The sequence below is a fragment of the Peromyscus californicus genome, unplaced genomic scaffold (genome assembly GCF_007827085.1).
Source record: "Peromyscus californicus insignis strain IS unplaced genomic scaffold, ASM782708v3 Scaffold_5__1_contigs__length_169319896, whole genome shotgun sequence".
Lineage (NCBI taxonomy): Eukaryota > Metazoa > Chordata > Mammalia > Rodentia > Cricetidae > Peromyscus > Peromyscus californicus.
The window spans coordinates 28,524,596-28,547,271 of NW_026294573.1; the positions used below are offsets into that span (position 1 = coordinate 28,524,596).

Genomic DNA, 22,676 nt, shown 5'->3' on the forward strand with positions numbered 1-22,676 from the left:
AAGTGTTCCTCTAATCCCAGCACCTGGAAGCTGAAGCCCTAAAAACAAAACAGGAGTGTATAAAAAGATGTGAAACTGCCTGTCTTTATTGCCGTGACAAAACACCATGACAAAGGCAACTTAAAAGAGTTTAATTTGGGGTTCACAGGTTCTAGAGGGCTAGGGTAAGGGTATATTATATGCTCATCATGGTGGGGAACATGGCAGCAAGCAAGCAGGCTTGGCACTGGAGCAGTAACCAAGAACTCACATCCAGATCCACAATAGGAAGCAGAGAGACACAAACAAACACACTGGGCATGGCCCAGTCTTCTAAAACCTCAAAGCTCACCTCAGCTGACACCTCCTCCAGCAAGGCCATATATTCCTAATCCTCCCTAAACAGTTCCACAGACTGGGGACCAAATATTCAAACTTGTGCCTATGGTGGCCATTCTCATTCAAACCACATTCTTTCCTAATAGAGTTTTAAATAAGCTTTGTTATAAAACCCCACAGAAATGAATAGCTATGTATCAATAGTGGGGGAATGATTATGTGTTACAGAGACCATGACCTATTCAGTCTTTGAAATATTCCACTTCAGCCTCCCCAATAGCTGGGACTCTGGGTTTGCACCACTGAGTCTGACTCTGATAATAATAATTTTAAGAAAATGAGTGAAGCTGGAGAAATGGCTCAGTGGTTAAGAGCACTTGCTGCTCTCCAGAGGACCAACAGTCAACCCAAATTTGGTTCCCAGCACCCATGTTGGGCAAACTACTTGTAACTCCAGTTTTGTGGGTTTTTTTGTTTTTTGTTTTTTGTTTTTTTTTTTTTTTTTTTTGGTTTTTCGAGACGGTTTCTCTGTGTAGCTTTGCGCCTTTCCTGGAACTCACTTGGTAGCCCAGGCTGGCCTCGAACTCACAGAGATCCGCCTGACTCTGCCTCCTGAGTACTAGGATTAAAGGTGTGCGCCACCACCGCCCGGCTGTAACTCCAGTTCTAGGGGATCCAACACCCTGTTCTGGCCTCTGTAGCACCCATGCATAAGTGTATGAACACACATGGTGGGGGGTGGTGAATTAATGTTAAAAAAGGGTTACTATAACAAGTGACTGCTTAGTTAATAATGAGGACTGGAAGGACACTATTGGCCATTAGTTAAGTTAGAAAAGCTCAAAGTTTTTCTAAGAAATGAGAAAATATTCCCAGTGGTAATGCATACTCATTTAACATGCATACTGAAATTGCTATCACTTTCTCTGAGGGACAAGAGAGGAGCCTCTGGGGTGAGTCAAAGATCTCTGAACTGCCAGCTCTGTTGTTCATTCTCTTTCCCTACTGATGAAACATTAATTGCATAGATCATCATGGGCTTAATAGCCCCTTTGTATTGAATAAATTCTCAAGAGAAAACATAACAAGTTGCTTACACTGGGGATTTTGTAGGGGAAAAGTTTTTTGTTTTTTGTTTTGTTTGGTTTTTGGTTTTTCGAGACAGGGTTTCTCTGTGTAGTTTTAGTGCCTGTCCTGGATCTCACTCTGTAGACCAGGCTGGCCTTGAACTCACAGAGATCCTCCTGGCTCTGCCTCCCGAGTGCTGGGATTAAAGACATGAGCCACCACTGCTGGGCGCAGAAAAGTTTTAGATGAATGGCCCCTCAACTTGTTGTTGATTTTCTGACCCCCAACAGCATCAAAGACTGTTTGTTTGTTTATTTGTTTATCAAGACTGAGGTTTCTCTGTGTAGCACTGACTGTCCAAGAACTTGCTTTGTAGACCAGGCTGGCCTCAAACTCCTATCCGCCTGCTTCTGCCTCCCGAGTGCTGGGATTAAAGGTGTGTGTGCTACCACCACCGCCCGGCATCAAAGACCTGTTTAATAATGCAGGTTTTTTTCTCCTAGTGCATTGCTTCAGTGTAGCCCTGGCCAGTTTAGCCAATAAAAGAACACAGCAGTTACTTTGTATGAGAAGATATCCAATCATCTATTATTTAAACAGAAGTAAATCACAATAAAAATAAAATTTGTGAAATCTGAGGAAGTTTGTAAATATGCCCTCTGGCCATCCAAAAGCTAAACATAATTTAAGATATATTGTGTTGTCTCTGTAGTTAAGAACTTACTGAAGCCGGGCGGTGGTGGCGCACGCCTTTAATCCCAGCACTCGGGAGGCAGAGCCAGGCGGATTTCTGTGAGTTCGAGGCCAGCCTGGACTACCAAGTGAGTTCCAGGAAAGGCGCAAAGCTACACAGAGAAACCCTGTCTCGAAAAACCAAAAAAAAAAAAAGAACTTACTGAAGCCAGGCTGTGGTGATGTACACCTTTAATCCCAGCACTCGGGAGGCAGAGGCAGGAGGATCTCTGTGTGAGTTCGAGGCTAGCCTGGTCTACAGAGTGAGTTTCAGGACAGGCTCCAAAGCTACACAGAGAAACTCTTTCTCAGGGGGAAACAAACAAACAAACAACTTACTAGCAACTCATAATCATCTGTAACTCCAGTTTCAGGAGATCTAATGGCATCTGAGGGCATCAGGCATGCATTTGATGCATAAACATGCAGGCAAAATAAACTTGAAAAAATGTACTATGTGCCAGACACTTTGTGTGCAGGTAAATTTTTTTATTTAAATTGATTTTTGTTTTGTTTTTGAGACAAGGTCTCACATAGCCCAGCTTTTTCTAATCTAACTTGTATCAGACCCTGACTTTGACATCCAAATCTTCCTTCCTTAAGCTCCCAGTATTAGAATTTACAAGTACATGTTACCACAACTGGCTTTATGGGTACTTTAATTCTCTTGGTCTTCCTGTACAGTGAAGACACATAGAGTCCAGCTAATGATTCACAGAGGCCCCTACCCGCCCACCCCCTTTTTTCCTGCCAAAGCTTTTGTTTGGTCAGGACCATGTTATAAAGTGACTCTGGGACTCTGTCCATTTGGATTGACCATTAATTTTTTTTCTCTTTTTCTTTCTCCTCCTCTCTTTCTGTGTATGGGTATTTGCCTACGTGTGTGTACGTGTGTACACCACTTAAGTGCCTGTTGCCTTCCCTCAAAGGCCAGAAGTTATTGGATCCTCTGGAATTAGAGTTACAGATGGTTGTAAGCTGCCATGTGGGTGCTGAGAATCAAATCTGGAACCTCTGGAAGAAGTGCTCTGAATTGCTAAGACATCTTACCAGCCAGTGATTATCCATTTTAGATTAATTAGCTTTAGCCTATTTCCTCCCTTAATGCTAACCTTTATGTCTATTTTGAAATAACAGGAAACACTTTCTTAAATGTTTTTTTTGTTTTTTGTTTTTTAACCAGAAAATTGGGCTGGAGAGATAGTTTAGTGGTTAAGAGCACTGGCTGCTCTTCCAGAGGATCCAGGTTCAATTCCCAGCACCCACATGGCAGTTCACAACTGTCTGTAACTCCAGTTCCAGAGGATCCAACACCCTCACACAGAAATACATGTAGGCAAAGCACCAGTGCACATAAAATAAATCAAAAGATAAATCATAAAACCCACAAAAACAAACAAACTCCCAGAAAATTGTGGATAGTACAGAGTTACTGTATTTGCTGTGGCTGTTGTAACAAAATGTGATTTAAACAGCGTTGTTGTTAGTGTCTGATATAGGCCAGCAGTTCAAAATCATGGTATTGGCAGGTTGTTGCTTCATTCTGCGAGCCGCAAGGGAATGATTTATTCTTTTCTTGGTTTATGGTGGCCATTCTTCTCCCTGTGTCTCACATTTCCCTTCTGCATATCTCTCTCCAAATTCTGTTTATGAAGATGCAGTTATATTCCTCAGTAATATCTCTATCCCCTAATGAAGATGCATTCTAGGGTGCTGGAGACTGAGAACTTCTTCATTTGGAATTGGGAGGGTGAGTGGACCACAGTGTTACTGGAATGTTTTCTCTGTACCTTGGGCCTTGTTTTCTGCTATAGTTAACATCTTTTGTATCAGTATGCTATGTCACAATGAACCAATTGGTGTGGTCCTTAACAGCAAGAAGACTTAAAAAGAAGTGATGCAGTTTGAAAAAGATCTCTGGTGTTTTTATCACTGTTCACCAAAACAAACCAGAAATTTCCAAAAAGTTTTCTACAGGGACAGGGAACTTGTCAGTTTCATTTTCTGTATTTACAAACAAAGGCATGCATAGGGCAGAAATTGTTCAGTGAGTCTGATAGAATGATGAGAAGAATGTTTAGGTGTATTTTATTTTATATGATGTGTCTGTGTCTGTGTGTGGGCATGTGTACCGGAGTACAGGTGTCCTTGGAGGTCAGAGGCATTGGATCCCCTGGAACTGTAAAGTTTGAGATGTCTAGTGTGGGTGCTGGGAATTGAACCCAGGTCCTGTGGAAGAGCAGTATGCTCTCTTAATGGATGAGCTTTCTCTTTCACCTCTAATTTAGGTTTTGTTTGTTTTGGAGACAGTCTTAATATATATAATATATATAGCTTTGGCTGGCCTGGGGCCGGATATGTAGACCAGCTGGCCTTGAACTCACAGAGATCTGCCTGCCTCTGCTTCCTGAGTGCTGGGTTGAAAGGCATGCAACACCATTCTCAGCATAGTTTTTAGTGTGGTTTTTGTTTTTTGGGATAGTCTCTCTGTAGCCCAGGCTGATCTCAAACTTGTCCAACTCTCCTGTCTTGATCTTGGAAATACTGAGATAACAGGATTGGGCATTAGACCATATTTTGCTATACTATCTTTATTTTTGGTTGTACTAGGCATTGAACCTATGGATACTGGACAAGAACTCTACTACTGAGCTAAATCCCCAACCCCAAGAATTCTTATCATTGAGCAATATAGTATCTCCAGTTTTTTTCTGTAGCTAAATAAGAAGCCTGAGTAGCATCTGTCGTCAGTGGATGACTGATAGTTGGGCTTGAGCTCACATTCCCCATCCATTCACAGACTACTAGCCATCTGGTGGTCTTTGGAGATTGAGCTCTGTTAGAAGAGGTTGGCTTAAGTTGGAGACCAGAGTAACCACAATGAATCACAGTGTTAGAAAGGAATCGGCTACTCTTCTTAAATTTGAGATGCCAAAGTCTTGAATACCCCCTCCACCCCCGTTTTGGTTTTTCAAGACAGGATTTCTCTGTGTAGCCCTGGCTGTCCTGGAACTCACCATGTAGACCAGGCTGGCCTTGAACTCAGAGATCCACCTGTTCTGCCTCCTCCCTTCTTTTTTTGTTACGTAGTTTAGCATGGATTTTCTGAGACCAGTTACTTGATGTTCTAGTTTGTCATATGAAGAGATACCAAGACTAAAAAAGGAAGAACAGACTGACTTGAGATTGAACCACAGTGAAAAATAACTTGGTTCAATGGCAGTATTGTGACAGGTTTTAATTGTTTACTTGTTTCAGACAAAGTTTCATCCTGTAACCCATGCTGGCCTGGAACTTGGCTATGGAGAGCCCAGGTTGCCTTTAAACTTGACTTCTTCATTCTTCCCAAGTGGTAAGGTTTATAGGCAGGTATTGCTATGTCTGACAGATAGATGGTCATCATCCATACCCTCCCCCCCTGCCCCACACAGGGTTTCTTTGTGTAGCCCTGGCTGTCCTAACTTATTCTGTAAACTTCCAACTCACAGACATATCTGCCTGGGATTAAAGGCTAGTGCCACCACTGCACAACAGTCATTTTTTTTTTAAATTGAGGTTTGTGTGGAAATAAGTTCTTTTGAGACAAGATCTTGTGTATATGTGTAGCCTGGGCTGGATTGTAGTGTAGATTGGTCTGGGACTTCAGAAGAATTGTCAGGTGTTCATTGTGTGCATATTTGTATTTTCAGTTACTTGGGCAGATGCAGGGACTTCTGTCTGGGGTCAGGAATTCCAAACCAGCCTGGACAACATGAAAAATAAGTAAACAAAATAATTGGTACTGTTATTTTGTGGAATGTAGTTTTTTTGAACTGAGGAAATGGCTTTGGAAGTTGTTGGCTACAAATAAAGCAGTGAAGAAGTGCCCTTACTTTCCTCTGCTGCCCTTCCCTGGTCTTTTCCAGGTTTCTTCCCTGTTCTGCGGAGAGAATGGTGTCCCTGTTAACTGTTGGATGCACTTCGTCCTGTAGTTCTTTGTTTTACTTTGAGATTCTGTCTGTGTAGTTAAGATTTTGAGGCTGGCCTCAAACCCAGAATCCTGTTGCCTTTAGCCTTATAGGAGCTAACTGGAGCATTCTTTAACTGTGCCCTGTGTTAGACTATTTTAAATATTTATATTTGTATCCATTGGTTATTTGAAAGCAATCTTAACCAAATTGTATAAAGTTCAAAATTTAAGAAATAGCTATGCGTTTAATCCCAGCACTCGTCAGGAGACAGAGCAGGGAGGTCTTGGCAAGATTGGTTCCAGATAGTGAATTCCAGGCCAGCCAGGGCCACGTAGTAAGACCCTATCTCAAAAACAAACAAAAAAAGTATTTCAATACTTAGTTTCTGAGTAATTTTGTTTTTATAACATGCGGATTAAAACAAATCTTTTTAAGTTGTTTCAGCAGTAAAGTCACCAGAAGAATGACTCCTACCCCTGAGGAAAGTGTTTGATGCAGGTGGAAATATTTTCTATACATTGTAAGACCTCTGAATTAAAATTGTTTACTGATTTTAGTACAAAGTCACATGTGAGCCATTTAATAGCAGAAGTGTCAGAAAGAGGTCTGTAACTTGCTTCTTGAATATAGGTGGGATTCAGAGTCTCTGAAAGTGTTCCCTAGAGGTATGGCAGCTGCTCTTAATGTTGTTTCCCCTCTCTCCCCTCTTCCTTTTACTCTGGAGAGTACAGTCTCAGGAGAAAGGAAGAAAATAGTAAACATGTTTAAAATTTCACCTGAGCTCTGCTTTCCTACTCCAACTACCCTGAGGCGAATAGCACAAACAGGGCATGCCGTGTTAACTTCATAACTGGTGTGTCGTGTTACCCTTTTTCTTTTCATTCCCTCCCTTCATTTTTTAAGATGGGGTCTGGTGTTTTTTAGGTTTGCCCTGAACAGGCCATGTGGTGTGACCTTTGTTTGACTTCTGATCCTCTTGCCTGTCTCCTCAGTACTGGGATGACAAGCATACACCACCATACTCAAGTTTTACGTGGTTTGGAGATTGAACCCAGGAGCTGCCACTTTACCAACTCAACTATATATAGCCTCAGGCAGGTCTTCAGTTATCTTACTAGTTTGACAAGAATGTCTGTGTACTGCCTTGAGTGTGGCCATTGAAAGTTCCCTTCTCTCTCCTTATTTCTGATATGCCAGGTCATACCATTTGATTGTGTTGATACTAAATGTCTCAGGGAGGGGTTGGGGAAATGGCTCAGTGACTAAGAGCACTATTGTTTTTGCAAAAGATTCCAGTTTGGTTCCCTGAACCCACATGGTGCCTCTTCACAGCCATCCATAACTCTAACTCCTGAATTTCAAGGCACCTGACACCCTTTGCTGACTTATTGGATATCAGGAATACACCTTATGCACATATAGACATGTATACTAAGCACTCAGGCGCATTCAGTAAATCATAAAAATATACTGGAGGCCAGGAGGATGCTCACTGGGAAAAGTGTTAGCTATGCAGGTTTAGCAACCTAAGATTGGTTCCCCAGAACCTATATAAAAACTCGACAAGTTATTTTTTATGTTTTTGATTGACACATTGTCTTTTTCTTTTTTTGGCAGGGAGGCAGGAGAAAACACAGGGTCTTGTTTGTAGCCCTGGCTAGCCTAGAACTCGCTATGTAGACCAGGCTGGCATCAAATTCAGAGATCTGTCTCTGCTTCCTGAGTGTAGTGATTAAAGATGTGTACTAGTACACTTGGCCTTGAGACTGCTTACGCAGTATGACTCCTAAAGAATATAGTGGTGGTGGTGGTGGTGGTACACATCATTAATCTTACCACTTGGGAGGCAGAGGCAGGTAGATGTCTTTAGTTCGGGTCCAGCCTGGTCTGCAGAGCTAGTTCTAGGACAGGACAGCCAAGGCTATACAAAGAAACCCTGTCTCAAAGAACAAAAAAAAAAAAATATGGAGACTAGAAAATCAGTGAATCTGGGGAGGCAGCTGAGTCGGTAAAAGGCTTACCATGGGAGTATAAGGCCTTGAGTTCTAAAATCTAGTCTTGGACTAGAGAGATGGCTCAGTGACTGAGAGCTTGTGCTATGGTAAGGGACCTAAGTTCAATTCCCAGTACCTTCATTGGGCAACTCAGAACAGTCTACTGTAACTCTTAACTCTGGGGGATTTGACATCCTTTTCTGGACTACACAGACAGACAGACAGAGGGTACAGTGGTTGTGAGCCATAATGTGGTAGGAACTGAACTAAGGTCCTCTGCTAGAGCAATAGTACTCGTCTGTCTCTCTGGTCCCAAATCTAAAAATACAAAGTAGAAGAGAGTAAGGTTGTTTTGGTTTTTGAGTTTGGGTCTTGTTATGATGCTCTGGCTGTAACTACATAGACCACTCTATCCTTTTGCCTCTCCCCCCAAGTGCTGGGATTACTGGTGTTCATGAACATTCCTAGCCAAGGGTTGGTTTTTAGAATAATTTGTTGTGGTCTGCGTCCCGTTGTCTGTCTTCCACCCCCCACCCCACCCCCCTTAGAGAAGTTGGGATTTGCAGACTCATGTATTTGTTTGAATGTACCCTCTTCCCTCTTATATTAGGTGTTACTGAACAGCGACCCTCTCTTCCACGATGTCAAAAACAAACAAATCCAAGTCTGGGTCTCGATCTTCTCGCTCAAGATCTGCATCCAGATCTCGGTCTCGATCGTTTTCCAAGTCTCGGTCCAGAAGCCGATCTGTCTCCCGTTCAAGGAAGCGCAGGCTGAGGTAAGGGGGTGTGGTTTTGTATGTTGAAATGATTGTGTTATTTTGGGTATTGAAGGACTTTGGTCACTGCTTTTCCTGTCACATGGCAGTTAGGGTTTTCATTGTCAGGCTATTTGCTTAATTTCTGATCTTTGACAGTGCATACTTCTATTCACTTTAGAAGAAGGCATTTCATTTGTGTCTAAACTCCTTGCTTGAAATCATCGTATATTTGGTTATCTTTACTAATGTGATTTTGAAGGCTTAAACCAAACTTACTTATCAGAAATGAAAGGACAACTAAGGATTAATAGTATTAATATCATTGCATTGGGGAGAAACCATAATCCACTAAACTCAGTTAACTTTTAGAATTTACCAGAGATCACGGGTATATATTTAATGTGCTGGTCACTAACAGGTTGCATTTATTTAACAAAACAGATCTTAAAATTAAAAGTCAGTGTGAAAAACACCAACAGTTTTCTTTTGCTAAATGGGAAAATAAATTTAATTTTCAAACCTTCAATAAACATCTCCATTTCAGTTGTTGCCAACAGATGCCCAGCGTCTTCTCTCGATGGTTTGTTTGTTAAGGCAGGTTTCTCACTCATTGAAAGCATGGTAGTTTTGTTCTCTTAAGACAGTTTCTGTAGTCCAGGCTGGCATTGAACTTGAGATCCTTATGTCTTATCTTCTTGAATCCTGGGATTAAAAAGTTTTAAATTTTCTTCTAAGGATTGATTTTAAAAGCTTTTAATGCTTATAATTTTCTTCATGTGAGTATTGGGAAATACTAGTGTAAATACTGAAGGGGATTTTGTATAGTTCCTTTTTTTTTTTTTTTTTTTCTTTCAAATTGAACGAGCAAGGTACTACTTTATCACTTTATCCTCTTAGAAAGTCTCCTGACTGGCCGGGCAGTGGTGGTGCACGCCTTTAATCCCAGCACTCGGGAGGCAGAGGCAGGCGGATCTCTGAGAGTTGGAGGCTAGCCTGAGGCTACATAGAGAGTTCCAGGACAGGCACAAAGCTACACAGAGAAACCCTTTCTCGAAAAACCAAAAAAAAAAAAAAAAAAAAAAAGTCTCCTGACAAGTGTCTAGAGTCTTTCTTGACTTGATTATGACCTTAGAACTTCTTTAATAATGTCAATAAAGTTTTGTTCTGATGACTTCTGTAGCTCTATAGCACTTAAACATTAAATGTGTTATTGGCTAAAGAAAAAAATTCCCTTTCCTAGCAAAAGTCAGTTCAATCTCAATGAAATCTGCGAAAAGTCAGTCTCAAAATTAAGACCAGAAATTAGACAAAAGGAGAAGTATGGAGACTGAAGGGGAAACCGCTGATTTTATGTTTATACCTCAATAGATAAATTAATATCAAGGCCATGGGGTGGAACAGAGAGGTTCTTTGTGAGCACTGCCTTGTACCCAGCCTTGATTTAGGTGACTTAAATTTCATTGTCAGCTCATTTTGTTCTGAAAGATAGCATTGAAGTTTTTTTTTTGTTTGTTTTTGTTTTTGTTTTTGTTTTTTGAGACAGGGTTTCTCTGTGTAGCTTTGCACGCTTTGTAGACCAGGCTGGCCTCGAACTCACAAAGATCTGCCTGCCTCTGCCTCCCGAGTGCTGGGATTAAAGGCGTGCGCCACCACCGCCCGGCAGCATTGAAGTTTTAATTCAGTAAGTGGAAGCTAAATAATTGGTTCAAAGTCAAGCATGACTGAACAACAAAACTGAACTGACACAGACCAGATCAAAATGTGACACCCATCTCGGAAAGAGCGGGAATTCTGGGCAGTCTTGTCTCCTGGCCTACAGATTTGGCGTGGAGATTGACTTGAGAAATGAAGAGCAGTGTTGTAAACAGGCAGTTTGTTGGGTAGGTCTAGAGCCAATGTAAGTGCGGTTAACTCTGGAAGAATTTTTTTTTTTGGCCCCTAGAAAACATGCTTTTTATCTTGACTGTTGCCTGACTTCTGTTTTTAAGAAACAGATAAGTTTGGCACTGTATGCTCAATTTTTTATTTCTGGCTTGTCTGTTTCATGGTTTTGTTTTTGTTGTTTCCTTTTGTTTTCCCTCTCCTACAAGGAAAGTATCTATCCTGAGAGTTTGAGAAACCATGCCTTTAAATTAACTAACTGCTGAGTTCTACAGAACTGGAGAAAGTTCATTGTTTCCCCTTTATTTCACAGACTGTATCCTTTTCAGTGACTTCTTAAATAACTTCATTGCAGTCTGCAGAGCCTCTTGTTTCTGCATCCTACAGTGACTGCAGGTTTGGGTACAGGTGGCCACAGGGTCCTCCTTACTCTAGTAATTGGTAACAAAAGCATCAGTAGGCCTAAATACGGGAACATGAATTATACCCTTCTTAGTGCTGGTGATGGGTCACCTCCTTCAAACAGAGCCCTTCAATGGGGTCCTATTCTGTTTCATAGCCTGCATCTGCCTTTCCTTTCTTTTCTTAATTGTTACTGGTTCTGAATGAAAAATATAGAAGGTAAGTTTTTATCTTGACTTTAAATTTTGCTTAAATAGCAACCATTAATCAGAAATTAGATGCATCTTTGCTAGTTGTTCTTCGTGGTGTAGATACATCTAAGACCATGAGCAATACTAGGAAACCAGTTCTCTTTTACCTTTAGATTAAAGTGAAGGTAAGCTTCTCCTTAAAAGTAGTATTTGCTGCCGGGCGGTGGTGGCGCACGCCTTTAATCCCAGCACTCGGGAGGCAGAGCCAGGCGGATCTCTGTGAGTTCGAGGCCAGCCTGGGCTACCAAGTGAGTTCCAGGAGGGGCGCAAAGCTACACAGAGAAACCCTGTCTCGAAAAACCAAAAAAAAAAAAAAAAAAAAAAAAAGTAGTATTTGCTTAGTTATCAAGTCCTTAAAATAACACTGCCTGCCTGGCAGTGGTGGTACACACCTTTAATCCCAGCACTCGGGAGGCAGAACCAGGCAGATCTCTGTGAGTTTGAGGCCAGCCTGATCTACAGAGTGAGATCCAGGATGGGCACTAAAACTACACAGAGAAACCCTATCTCGAGAAGAAAAAAAAAAAAAAAAAAAAAGAAGGAAGGAAGGAAGAAAACAACACTGCCTGCTAAATAGAGTTACAGTAGTAGCTCCTTATCTGTCCCAAGACTGAGTGTATGCCTGGTATTAGATCTGATCCCTCCCTATACATAGTACTGTTTCTTCCTGTATACACATCTGTGATAAAGCTAAATTTGCAAATTAGCTACAGAAAGAGATTAACTACAGAAAGCATAATGAAGTAGAATGTTAATAACAATTTATCACAATAAAAACTATTAAAACATGGTAAATGCCAAAGAATTAGACTGGCAAGGTGGCTCAGAGGATAAAGGAGCTTGGTGCCAATCCTAAGGACATGAGTTTGATTCCAGGGATCCACAAGTAGAAGAAAACCAACTCTTTGAAGTTGTCCTTGAGTTCCAATGCATAATACACTGTGGCGTGCACATACCCACACACAAACAAATAACCGGAGGAAGCTACTAAAGAATTGTATATTTCTGGAATTACTACCACATAGTATTCATTACTCTGAATTGCCATGGGTAAGAGACTTTGCAAAGCAAGACCTTGAATAAAGGTTTGTTTTTATTTTATGTGTGTGAGTGTTTTGCCTGTCTGTGTGTTTGTGCACCACGTGCATACAGTGACCTTGGAGGCCAGAAGAGAGGCAGATTCCCTGAAACTAGAGTTAATATATAGCTGTGAGCCAGCATGAGAGTGTTGACTCAAACACAGGTCTGCTTCAGGAGCAAATGCTCTTAAGCACTGAGTCGTCTCTCCAGCTCCTTATTACTTTCTGTTACTTTTATTTGTGTGTATGTATATGGGCAAGCAATGCCACAGTGAAATGTATATGGGCAAGCAATGCCACAGTGAACTTACGGAGGTCAGAGAACACATTGCAGGAGTTGATTCTCTCCTTCTGTTACGTGGAACTTGGTTGAAATGCTTGGTGACAGGCACCTTTACCTCCTGAGCTATCTGGCCAGCCTCAGGAATTATTTTAAAAGCAAATGTAGCCAGGCATTCTGGCACATGGCTTTAATCCCAGCATTTGGGAAGCAGAGGCAGGCAGATCTCTTGAGTTTGAAGCCATTCAAGGCTACATAGTCAGACCCTGTCTCAAAAACAAAAAAATATAAGCAAACATAGCTCAGTGTCACCCCATGGGAGAGTGCTTGCTCAGTGTGTGTAAGGTTCTGTGTTTGGTTACCAGCACCAAAACAAACAGAAAAACCCAAAAACCCCTCAGGCAAGTTCATTAACTGGAAAGACCACATTTTTAACTGAAATGCTACCCCTGTGTGGTAGGTAAGTTCTCTACCAGTGAGCTACATCCCTAGTCCTTCTCAATTTTGTTTTCAAACTGGGTCTTGCTAAATCACCCAGGCCATCCTCTAGGTTCAGTTCTCCTACCTAAGCTTCCCAGGTAACTAGGATCGTACATGTACACTAACATACTTACCTGAAGGTTTTTGTTTTGTGTTTGTGCCTATGCTTGCAGAAGCTAGATGAAGACAAAGTCAAATCTTTTGGAGTTGGAGTTACAGATGATTGTGAACTTATACTATGGGTGCTGGGAACCAAATTCTGGTCCTATGGAGGAGTAGCAAATGCTTTTAACCACAGTCACCTCCATTCCCTAGTTGTTTTTGTTGTTTATTGAGACAGTATCTTCACACTTGCTGTGTAGCCTTGGGATATTCTTGCCTTCGCCTCAAAAGTGTTGGGGCTCTAGGTGTGCTGCACTACCACGCCTAGCTAGACTCTTAGTTTAATTAGTACAAAATAATAGATTTTCACTATGTTGTTTCCGTACATGAATACAATAAATATACTTTGATCATGCTATTGTTCCTGAAGCGATTCTATATTTTTGAGGAAATATTCTTGCAGTATTCCCTAGTAATATTAATATCATAATTGGCAGAATAAATGGTATTCAAGAACCTTATCAAGTGCCCTTAATCCTAGCACTTGGGAGACAGAGAGGCAGTTCTCTGAGAGTTGGAGGCCAGCCAGGACTCCATGAGACCAAGTCTCTCAAAGGGGAGGAACTCAGTGAATTTGTACAAACCATTTTTTTTTTTTTAAATTTGTATGTGTGTGTTACACATGTGAAAATCAGAGGACAACTTGTGGGAGTTGGTTCTTCCCACCATGGGTCCTTGAGATCAGATCACACTGAAAATGAGCTCAGGTTGTCAGACTTGACGCTGCCTGCCCTAATCTTTGACTTACAGGCTGTCTTAGGGTTACTATTGCTGTGATGAAACACCACGACCAAAAGCAAGTTGAGGAGGAAAGGGTTTATCTGGCTTACACCTTCCATATTGCTGTCCATCACTGAAGGGAGCAGGTGCAGAAGCAACGGAGGAGAGCTGCTTACTGGCTTGCTCTACGTGACTTGGTCAGCACCACTAGTCCAGGGATGGCCCCACTCACAATGGGCTAGGCCCCTTCCCCCATTTATCACTAATTTAAAAAATGCTGTACAGGCCTGATCTTAGGGAGGTATTTTCTCAATTGAGGCCCCTTCCTCTGATGACTTTAGTGTCTGTCAAGTTGATAAAAAACTAGCTAATAGCCATTCATAGGCCCTGGCTCTGGCCTTTTTTTTTTTTTTTTTTTTTTTTTTTTTTGTTCGTGCTTCTGGTTGTCCATGGCTTTGTGTTCTTGGACATGTTAGACGGTCTCCTATGAGCACCCGTGGTTCTGTCAGTGGATCTTGGCTCCTTCAGAGTTCTGTATTAAAATGAACACAGTGCTGCCTCGAGTTAAAAGGACCTTTTCCCTAGCTCTCTTGCTCTGGTCCTTGTGCTTGGGTCAGATAGTGCCCTCTTGTGGTGCCTCAATGAGATCAGGAAGCTCAGCCACAGAAATTTGACCTAAATAGATGATTTTCAGTCTCTAGCACAGAATCAGGGTTTCATGTTTTTCTGATCTGATTTTGGCAGATTCTTTCAAGTTTTTTTTGTTTGTTTGTTTTTGGGTTTTTTTGTTTTGTTTTTTATAATTTTAATTTTAAGCCTACAGCACCTGGTATTCCCAGGCGGTCTCCCATCCAAGAACTAACCAGGCCCGACCCTGCTTAGCTTCTGAGATCAGGCACGTTCAGGGTGGTATGGCCCTAGAATTTTTTTTTTAATAGCTGTGCTTTTTTGTTTGATAGGAAGCTGTTACAACTGTGCTTTTACAAGCTCGGGTCTTTATTTAAGACATTCATCCTTTACTGAGAGGGGACTAGAATGGGAGTGTTGGAACCAGAGTGTGAGAGCCAGAGATCTTGCTACATCTCCTGTGCCTGTGTCTTTAGTTTACAGAATTGAGGGGGGAAAATTGATGTTTAAGTTTATACCTTGCTGTTTTGTGGGGGGAGGGGGAATTTCTTTATTAACTCTTTCATCGGACAGATGTTGAGCATGTACTTTATGTCAGCAACTCTAAGCTCTAGTGATGCAGCTGTGGGCAAAGAGACAAACGCTTGCTCTCAAAAAAGCAGGGGCGGGTATGAGGGTCCAGTTTTAGAAAAACCAGAAAAGGCCTCCATGGGTTGCTGCTAGAGCCTTGACATGGGGGCGGAGCCCATGGGGCCTGAGGCAGAGCCTGTGTAGACCTTACAGAAGGAAGAGTAGACTGGGCCTCCTGAGGAGGGTCACAGCCACTGCTGTGTTGTGAGCAGAGTGGCAGGATCTGGCCTGTGGGTTCAGAGGTCACTGGCTGCTGCTTGGAGATTAGATGGAAGGGCAAGAATGCAGACCTGGTCTGCTCGTGATGGTGCTCACCTTTAATCCCTACCCTTGCTTTCAAAACAAAGCTGAAAATAAATGATACAGAACAGTAGGAATTGCAGTGTTACCTTTGTTGACAGTTGTTTTTTAAATAAAAATGCTGTGTAAAAAAACATTTTCCCCATTCCCTTCCTCTGCAGTTCTAGGTCTCGTTCCAGATCGTATTCTCCAGCTCATAACAGAGAAAGAAATCACCCTCGAGTGTATCAGAATCGAGATTTCCGAGGTCACAACAGAGGCTACCGGAGGCCCTATTATTTCCGTGGGCGAAACAGAGGTTTTTATCCATGGGGCCAGTATAACCGAGGTGGCTATGGAAACTATCGGTCCAATTGGCAGAACTACCGGCAAGCATACAGCCCTCGTCGGGGCCGTTCCCGATCCCGGTCCCCAAAGAGAAGGTCCCCTTCACCACGGTCCAGGAGCCATTCTAGGAACTCTGATAAGTCATCCTCTGACAGGTCAAGGCGCTCCTCATCCTCCCGGTCATCCTCCAACCACAGCAGGGTTGAATCGTCTAAGCGCAAGTCTACAAAAGAGAAAAAGTCCTCTTCCAAGGATAGCAGGCCATCTCAGGCAGCTGGTGATAACCAGGGAGATGAGGCCAAGGAGCAGACATTTTCTGGAGGTGCCTCTCAAGATATAAAAGGGTCTGAGAGCTCAAAGCCATGGCCAGATGCTACCACCTATAGCACTGGTTCTGCATCACGGGCCTCAGTTTCTGATCTGAGCCCCCGGGAGAGAAGCCCAGCTCTCAAAAGCCCCCTCCAGTCTGTGGTGGTTAGGCGAAGGTCACCGCGCCCTAGCCCTGTGCCAAAACCTAGTCCTCCGCTTTCTAATACATCCCAGATGGGCTCGTCTATGTCAGGTGGTGCTGGATATCAGTCTGGAACACACCAAGGTCAGTTTGACCATGGCTCTGGGTCTTTGAGTCCATCTAAAAAGAGTCCTGTGGGTAAGAGTCCCCCAGCCACTGGCTCTGCATATGGTTCATCTCAGAAAGAGGAGAGCGTTGCTTCAGGAGCAGCAGCATACACAAAAAGGCAAGTATCTCATTTCCCCATCCTTCCCCATCCCCACGTAGTTATCACTAGCCAGCAGCAATTCAACCATAGTAACACCTGAGTTAGACCTCTGATTAATGGTAATAAAGTAATTCCTGCTTCCTCGGCTTTTCATTAGCTGCCATTAAAGGAGACACCCAGGGAAACCTTTAGCTTAACTCTAGCTTTCTTGAATTTTTATTGCAGCATAAGTTTCTTTAGTCTGTGGTAATGTTTGCACATTTAAAAACTTGTCTTGGATTCTACCAGTCTAAGCCAGAAAACAGTAGAGGTTTGTGGGTCAGCTGCCAAAAAGCATGTCTTTACCAACATGACTGGCCCTTGGAGCTATAGACCTCTAGGATCCACCATCTGCCATGTTTGGTGTGCGTGGGACTGCCATGGTGAAGAGCCACACTCTGAGGAGACTGGCAGAATAGGAAAGCCCAAGGCTTAGTCCAGGAGAACCTTTTTTTTTTTTTTTAAGAACACAGGGTGAGTGTATGCCCTTGTAGAAGCTCCCAGGCTTCATCTTAGAAGAGGGTATGCTACTCTGGAAGGGAGCATGGTAAGTTGGAATTAGAATTGTTCTTGCCGGGCGGTGGTGGCGCACGCTTTTAATCCCAGCACTCGGGAGGCAGAGCCAGGCGGATCTCTGTGAGTTCGAGGCCAGCCTGGTCTCCAAAGCGAGTTCCAGGAAAGGCGCAAAGCTACTCAGAGAAACCCTGTCTCGAAAAACCAAAAAAAAAAAAAAAAAAAAAAAAAAAGAATTGTTCTTGTGTGGACTGGATGGATGTTCTTGAGTGAGGCTACAGCAAAGGTGCCAGGACCATGTTTTAGAGAGGTTCCTCCTTCCGTTCTGACTCTTATTAGCACATTCTCTGGTCCCTTGGTTCTTTGTCATGCTCATTCATGTAACTAGTTTGTTTAGCATTGCTCATAATTAGCATATATTCACATTCTGTGCTTAGCTGCAGTTAGTTTGCTTTGCAGTGTGTTTGGTTCCTTACCAGGACAGAATGTAGATTTGAGTCTGGTCTCTTCTTTTCCATTAAGGAGAATAATGATTTTGCCACCTCCGTATTCTTTCCCTATTAACAAGTATTTTGTTTTTATGTGTTCACAGTATATTTCATTATGTAGATCTTCTAGGTGACTTGAAGCAAATTTGAAGTCTCTTTTTGAGACTTGTATTTCCAAATGTGAGTTGTATAAAATCAAAACAGTCCAAGGTTGAACATTCTGTTAACTTTGCTGAAAGCAGATTTTAAATGAATGAGTGAAAGTTGGGGTGAGACTGTAGTTGATTTCCCCTTAGACCACATAACAGGTAAGTAAAAAAGTTTTTCAGTATCCTAAATAACTGCTCTTCTAGTTTGTATGTCTTTGTAAGGCACAGCTCCACTGACTCTTACATGCCAAGTTCAAAATCCATGAAGGATTCTTTTCAGTAATCATTAAACAAAAACCAGGTAGAAAGTTCTGATAAGCCTGGAATCTATAGGTATGTTTGCTCAGAGAGTCAAAACCAGAGCGGGAAGAGAAGTGCTGTGGTAGAGCAGGATGCTCAGGAGGCCTCTTGTGTGTCTCCCTTGTGTCTTTATAACTAGGTATCTGGAAGAGCAGAAAACAGAGAATGGGAAAGATAAGGAGCAGAAACAAACAAATACTGATAAAGAGAAGCTGAAAGAGAAGGGGAGCTTCTCTGATGCTGATGTAAAAATGAAATCTGACCCATTTGCTCCCAAGACGGACACTGAGAAGCCCTTCCGAGGCAGCCAGTCACCCAAAAGGTATAAGCTCCGTGATGACTTTGAGAAAAAGATGGCTGACTTCCACAAGGAGGAGATGGATGAGCAAGATAAGGACAAAAGTAAGGGAAGGAAGGAACCTGAGTTTGATGATGAGCCCAAATTTATGTCTAAAATCATAGCCGGTGCAAGCAAAAACCAGGAGGAAGAGAAGTCAGGCAAGTGGGAGAGCCTGGTGCATACGGGGAAGGAAAAGCAGAGGAAAGCAGAGGATCTGGAGGATGAGCCTTTCACAGAGAGATCCAGAAAGGAGGAGCGTGGAGGGGCCAAGAGGAGCGAAAGTGGGCACAGGGGCTTTGTGCCAGAAAAGAATTTCCGAGTGACTGCATACAAGGCAGTCCAGGAGAAAAATTCATCACCTCCTCCGAGGAAGACCTCTGAGAGCCGAGACAAGCTGGGAAACAAAGGAGACTTTTCCTCAGGGAAGTCTTCCTTTTCCATTACTCGGGAGGCCCAGGTCAATGTCCGGATGGACTCCTTTGATGAGGACCTTGCACGGTGAGGAGCGCTCCTTTTTGATCCTGGGGCTTCCTTACCCCCTTCTTCCTGAGAATGGAAATGTCCCCTTGCTGCACCTGTCAGTGTGGATAGCTGTGTCTGTCCCTGAGTAGAGAGGGTGTGTCACCCAGTGATGACAGCTCACAGATTGATTGTGGCCCATAGGCATTACTGGGGTAAAGAAGGTCTTCAGCTGCTACTGGCTGACTTAGTTTCTGGGAACTTGGAACTGCTATTTGGTCTGTCTTCACCTCCAAGCCAACTCCTACCCCCATTGTTTCTTTTACCTGTGAAGACCCTTGAGAATCATGTCCCCATTTTACTTGGTCACTAGAATATTTTCCCCACCATTAAATAACAGAAAATTTCAAATTGATGGATCTAGTCCCTTCCTCCCCTAACTTGAGGAAAGCATGCTAGAGTCTCAACTGGCTGGTTTTGATTTAGTCCTGTCTGCCCAGCCAGTTAGAACTCTGCTTCAGTGCCATTCGAGCCACACTCCACTCTTGGCACTTCTGCTTAAGAAGGGGAGAGTGGCACATATGGGGGGGCCACACATGCCACAGCGTGCGTGTGAAGGTCAGAGGACATGACATTTTTCTGGAGTTTTCTCCTACCATGTTGGTCCTGGGGATCAAGATCTGACTTCGAGGCCATCACCTCTACCCATTGAGCCATCCCACCAGCCCCACTCTTTGCTTCTTTAGGTTCCTCATTGAATGACCTCGCCTCACCATATCTGTTTTATGTGTTAAAACAAGCAGCAGTAGAGAATACAGTCACCAAAGTTTAACACTTCCCCACGTAAAGACTCTCAGTGATGAAAGAGGCTTTTGGACCCATCTTTCCTTAGTTGTGATGGTAACATTACTTGGACTTTGGTAGAGAAAAGGAGCATTGTGGATAGATTTAAAACTCTTTGGGACTGTCTCAGAAAAAGGAAGGGGGTGCTGGCACGATGGTTCATGGGGTAAAGGCGACATCACCAGGCCTGGTGATCTGGAAGGAAAGAACCGGCTCCTACAAATTGCTTTCTGACTTTCACGTGTTCGTGCCACACATGTTCATCCTCCTCTCCCTGGCCCCAAATAATAACAGGAAACCATGGTTCAGTGTTGGGAGACTCACATACTTGGTTTGCACAAGGCCCTGGCTTTGGTGCCCAGCCTTCTACACCGTCACAGCCAGCCTTGAGTTATATAGGAAAAAAACTATCTTGAAAATTAGTATATTTTTATGGTTAAAAAATTGTGACTTTCAGCCAGGAGGTGGTGGCACACACCTTCAATCCCAGCCACTTGGGAGGCAGAGGCAAGCCTGATCTACAGAGTGAGTTCCAGGACAGCCATGGCTGCACAGAGAAACCCTGTCTCAAAACCGCCCCCCCCCCCCCCCCAAAAAAAAAGAGTTGTAACTTTGTGTATCTCTTGTTACACTGAATCTCCTTGTATTTGTCTTTCAGACCCAGTGGCTTATTGGCTCAGGAAAGAAAGCTTTGTCGTGACCTAGTCCATAGCAATAAAAAGGAACAGGAATTTCGTTCCATTTTCCAGCACATACAGTCAGCTCAGTCTCAGCGTAGCCCCTCAGAATTGTTTGCTCAGCACATCGTGACAATTGTTCATCATGTTAAAGGTGAGTAGAAACCATTTCTGTACATTAGTCTTCTTAAAACAGGGTGACGAGGGAATGAGAAGCCTCTAGTACTTTTGAAGCTAAAGGCTATCTTAAAGGAACATCCTTTAAGGTGCTAGCAATCTGTAATCATGATAATAAACAAAACCCTCTACATGAAGTATGGGGAGTGTCCTTTTAAAGATTTATTTTATATTGTGTATGTGTGTGTATCTGGGGTGGGAGGTTCCCATGGAGGCCAGAAGGTGTCAGATCCCTTGGAGCTAGAGTTACATTCGGTTGTGGGCCTTCTGACAAAGGTTCTGGAGAGTGAACTTGTGTCCTCTAGGCAAATAGCAACCTTTCTTAATCTCTGAGACATCTCTCCAGCCTCTGGGAAGTGACTTTTCCGTTACCTCTTTTCCTTTGTAGCTGTCTCTTGTAGACTTTGTGGTGTGAATTTCTTTCCCAAATTGTTCTGTCAACCCCTGGGCAAATGGAGGTGGGCAGGTTGAGAAATGGCCAAGAGCAATGATTTAGAAAGCTGAATTGGGCTGGTTACAGGCTCCATCTAGAGTTAAAGTCAGTAATAATTGGTCCTGTGCCCTACAGGGAGGTAAGCACCAGGATCTTTGTCCTTCTCTCGTGTCCCTAAGATGAAGGCGCTAACTAGAAGCCCAGCATTAGATTGTTTCTAAACCAGCCACTTTCCTTCCCTCCTTCAGTAGATTGTATGGGTTTGAATACTAAGTTGTATCTCTGTGGTGCAGGTTCATTGGACATTGTATCTGCCCTTGATAGCTTATTCATGTATTTCTTTGAATCTTAACAGAACATCACTTTGGATCCTCTGGAATGACATTGCATGAACGCTTTACTAAATACCTAAAGAGAGGAAACGAACAAGAAGCAGCTAAAAATAAGAAAAGCCCAGAGATACACAGGTGAGGTCCTCAGCCTTACACTGGGGGTTGTAATAAAAGACTTGTCATTTGGGGGCTGGAGAGATGGCTCGGTGTTTAAGAGCACTGACTGCTCTTCCAAAGGACTCAGGTTTAACATCCAGCACCCACATAGCAGCTCACAGCTGTCTGTAACTCTAGTTCCAGGGGATCCAGCACCCTTGTGTAGACATACATGCAGGCAAAATACCAGTGCATATGAAATAAAAATAAATCATTAAAAAACTTGTCATTTGATATTAAACCAACCTTGTTACATTCTCCTGCTAATATACTTTTGATCCAGAATTTAGGGTAACATTATCTAAGGCTCTTGGCTCTCTGGGAACATTGTATGTGAGAATGGAAAGGATGTTTTGAAAACTGTAGTCTCTCACATTGGGCCCACGGAACCTGAGGGCCCTGTAGTAAGAATAGATATTAAGTTCTTTAAGCAACCTATCTATTTCATGTATTTCATTTAGGAGAATTTGCTGGGGAAGAGGGTTGAGGGAGAAGCTTAAAATTTACTTATCTTAAGGTATTTGAAAAAGGTCCAGCAGGAGTTGGGCGGTGGTGTCACACGCCTTAATACCAGCACTCAGGAGGAAGAGCCAGGCAGATATCTGAGTTAGGGGCCAGCCTGGTCTACAGAGCAAGATCCAGGACAGGCACCAAAGCTACACAGAGAAACTTTGTCTCGAAAAACAAAAAAAAAAAGGTCCAGCAGGCTTAAAAAATAACCCTTGTAATTGAGGGAATGTGTTAAGACACACGGAGATCTTGTCTGGAAACCTGTAATTCCTGAGTACTCAATCATCTTAGTACCGTGGAAGACCAAGCTTGTAAGACCGTCATAGACTTAGCATCTGGTAGGGTCTGTGTCAGTCTAGGGCAGTTTCTCATCTAGAACTAGTATTACAGAGAAATAATGGGCCCATGTGCTTTGATTCTCGAAATGGAAACTACTCTTTTAGTTTAGCAGAGCATATGTATGTATTCAGGGCAGTAGACATGATTATAAGCAAATCTAAGATTGAATCTGCCTTACTAACTATTAGCACTATCAGGAAAGAACAGAGCCTAGGCATGAAGGTACACATCTTTAATCCCA

At 42.8% G+C, this 22,676-nt stretch overlaps 1 protein-coding gene and 1 pseudogene across 5 annotated transcripts in view; one reads left to right on the plus strand and one right to left on the minus strand.

Annotated features, from left to right (window-relative positions):
- Positions 1–22,676, plus strand: part of Thrap3 (thyroid hormone receptor associated protein 3) — a 40,111-nt gene that overhangs the window by 8,304 nt on the left and 9,131 nt on the right. For 3 of the 5 annotated variants that reach the window (XM_052717978.1, XM_052717981.1, XM_052717979.1), the window contains 5 exons: positions 8,673–8,840; positions 15,796–16,698; positions 18,309–19,007; positions 20,470–20,642; positions 21,454–21,565. In XM_052717978.1, the coding sequence (XP_052573938.1) occupies positions 8,704–8,840; positions 15,796–16,698; positions 18,309–19,007; positions 20,470–20,642; positions 21,454–21,565 (2,024 nt within the window). In that variant the 5' untranslated portion in view covers positions 8,673–8,703. Of the gene's footprint in view, positions 1–7,060; positions 7,163–8,672; positions 8,841–15,795; positions 16,699–18,308; positions 19,008–20,469; positions 20,643–21,453; positions 21,566–22,676 lie in introns of all 5 variants that reach the window. The other 2 variants (XM_052717980.1, XM_052717982.1) reach the window with 2 other exon arrangements.
- Positions 14,892–15,000, minus strand: LOC128098124 (uncharacterized; annotated as a pseudogene).